Source organism: Melampsora larici-populina, assembly GCF_000204055.1.
Source record: "Melampsora larici-populina 98AG31 unplaced genomic scaffold MELLAscaffold_148, whole genome shotgun sequence".
Taxonomy (NCBI): domain Eukaryota; kingdom Fungi; phylum Basidiomycota; class Pucciniomycetes; order Pucciniales; family Melampsoraceae; genus Melampsora; species Melampsora laricis-populina.
Genome location: NW_006768911.1, coordinates 1 through 2,140, shown reverse-complemented (window position 1 = coordinate 2,140; position 2,140 = coordinate 1). Strand labels below are relative to the sequence as shown.

General features: G+C 41.9%; 1 protein-coding gene across 1 annotated transcript; it reads right to left on the bottom strand.

Moving 5' to 3' along the window:
- Positions 1-872: 872 nt before the first annotated feature.
- Positions 873-1,994, bottom strand: MELLADRAFT_85362 (uncharacterized protein; the record flags this gene model as incomplete). Its single annotated transcript, XM_007419236.1, has 5 exons — positions 873-903; positions 946-1,159; positions 1,286-1,462; positions 1,526-1,890; positions 1,972-1,994. The coding sequence occupies 5 exons, from the start codon at positions 1,992-1,994 to the stop codon at positions 873-875; spliced, it is 810 nt and encodes a 269-aa protein (XP_007419298.1).
- Between the last annotated feature and the right edge of the window lie 146 nt (positions 1,995-2,140).

Sequence of the window (2,140 nt, the reverse complement as noted above, 5' to 3'; positions counted from 1 at the left end):
GTCTGGATGACCGTTTCAAAAGGGAGAGTCAAACAACAACACGAGATACAATCACACCTGGTCGTCACCGAACAGCGAACTGATCATGACGAGGTCAACAGACGTCTGTTGACCTCTTTTGGTTCGCTGTTCGGTAATCTCAGTTTTCGAATTACGACAATCTCGATGTGCACCTCGAGATAGGGGCGAACTGAAATTTGGTTTTCAGGTCATATAATCTTTGAAAAGGAGCCGAACGGGCCCTTAAGTAACTCAGAGTGCATTACCCACGAAAGTGTCTTTTCTTGAATATAGCTTTCCTGAGTGGTATGATGTTTCTTTCAGTGTTTAAGCCTTTTCTATTGGGATTCCTTTCACTCTGGTAGTTGTTAACTTACCATGTGGATTCCCAAAATGTGGGCTCATATGTTTTGGAAAGAGATGATTTGGTTTCGATTTATGTTCCTAGCTGAGTCATCATTCCACTCGAGAGCAAAAGATAGGTCCCGGTCTGGGTGAGATTTTCGAAGATCTTTTTGCATATATGACCAAAAGCCAATACCTGGTGTGAGGATCATGCAATGGAAATTGCATTGATCATGGTGGTCTAATCACATTTTATGTACGCATTTGTCTCCATTGAAGATCCACCCAAAGAGACCAAACACAAGCGGTGCAAGGCCAGTAAAGGCATATGAGATGCCCATCTTGGTGACTTTCAATCTCTTTTGAAAAAACATATTTGCCACAAAAACTCCACATGAGCAATGAAACTCGTACAAACCATAAGATTGTTACTATTACACTTTACTTCTTACAGACTACTCAGACCCATTTGCCAATCATTAGTCCAATATCTATATCACACATCAATAAAGTTCCACAACACAATATCAATACATATCTACCCAATATCGACCACAACTACACAATCATCTAGAGAGACGTCTTCATTAAACGACTTACCCTGCAGCCAAGGTACCTCCATCCTTTCTATTTGTTTCATCGACCACAGTCCAGTCAGGTAAATTAAGTCCTGTCCTAAGTGGAAATAACCTGAGGGCGGATTCGATCCCTGTACCGTCTGTTCCCGATATCACAATCGCAGTCTTCTGGTCATATGTTGCGGATGGTTGGGTAGGGTTGGATACTTGAGGATGTGGGATTTGATAAAGAATACCTACAAGTTCAGGCACACATTGATCCCGAGAAAATCATTGGTAAATCAAAGCGACCCGTCTTAGCATTTACTTTCTTGTAAGCATAAACACACTGACGCCAAAAAAGTATGAAAGACACCACAAACCTTGTCCAGGTTTATCAAACTCATGACCAGCCACGCTGAATGAAGCTCGATTGTCAATTCCAGCCTTCCATTCGATTTCAACGCTTTGGCGGTCAACGTGCGGTGCAAAATAACAGTTATCCAGAGTATTCCCAATGATGATCAGGTTTCCATCGTCTTCACTTTGATCGAATAATGCTTCCCGATCAGATGATGTGATGGTCATCATACGGAAATAAACAAATAGCATGTGAGCCAGACGTTTCGCCACTGACTGCAGATGGCAGCGCGATTCTTTATTTTGGGTCCCGTATATGATTCTCATAGGGCCAGTAGAGTTTAGTATTTGGGTAAGTGGACGTAGTCGCTTTTCATGAGAGAAATTGTGCCAGGAAGACTGTTCTACTGATTTCCAGCGTTTTTCGTCAGATCTCATCATGATTAGTCGACTTGATGTATACTGGTTCAAATCTAGCTCTAGACCATCAATTGTGGCGCTCATCTGACCGTCTAACATCATCGACAAGACCTTCAAAGGTAATTGGAAAGCGCAAACGTTTGTCGTTTCAATTTTGAGGTCCCATTTGCTTTGATTCTGAACGCCTGTAACTTTGATCCTACCGAGTCTACAAGTGATGGGATCAAGCCGCACAAATCAGCAACAGTGGAAAGTATTCCTTGTGAATTTACTCTTCAGGTTAACTTACTTCCATCCTTGAAGTAACATCATGATTTTAAATCCTTGAAAACTTCCTGCCTCAATGGGGTCACTCACCGTGAGGGTGATTCAAAAGGGCCTTTCCATCTTTCAAGCTTTTATCACCTTTATGTATTGATGTTTGTTTGTCTAAAAAGTTCACCACACTGGTGACTGGG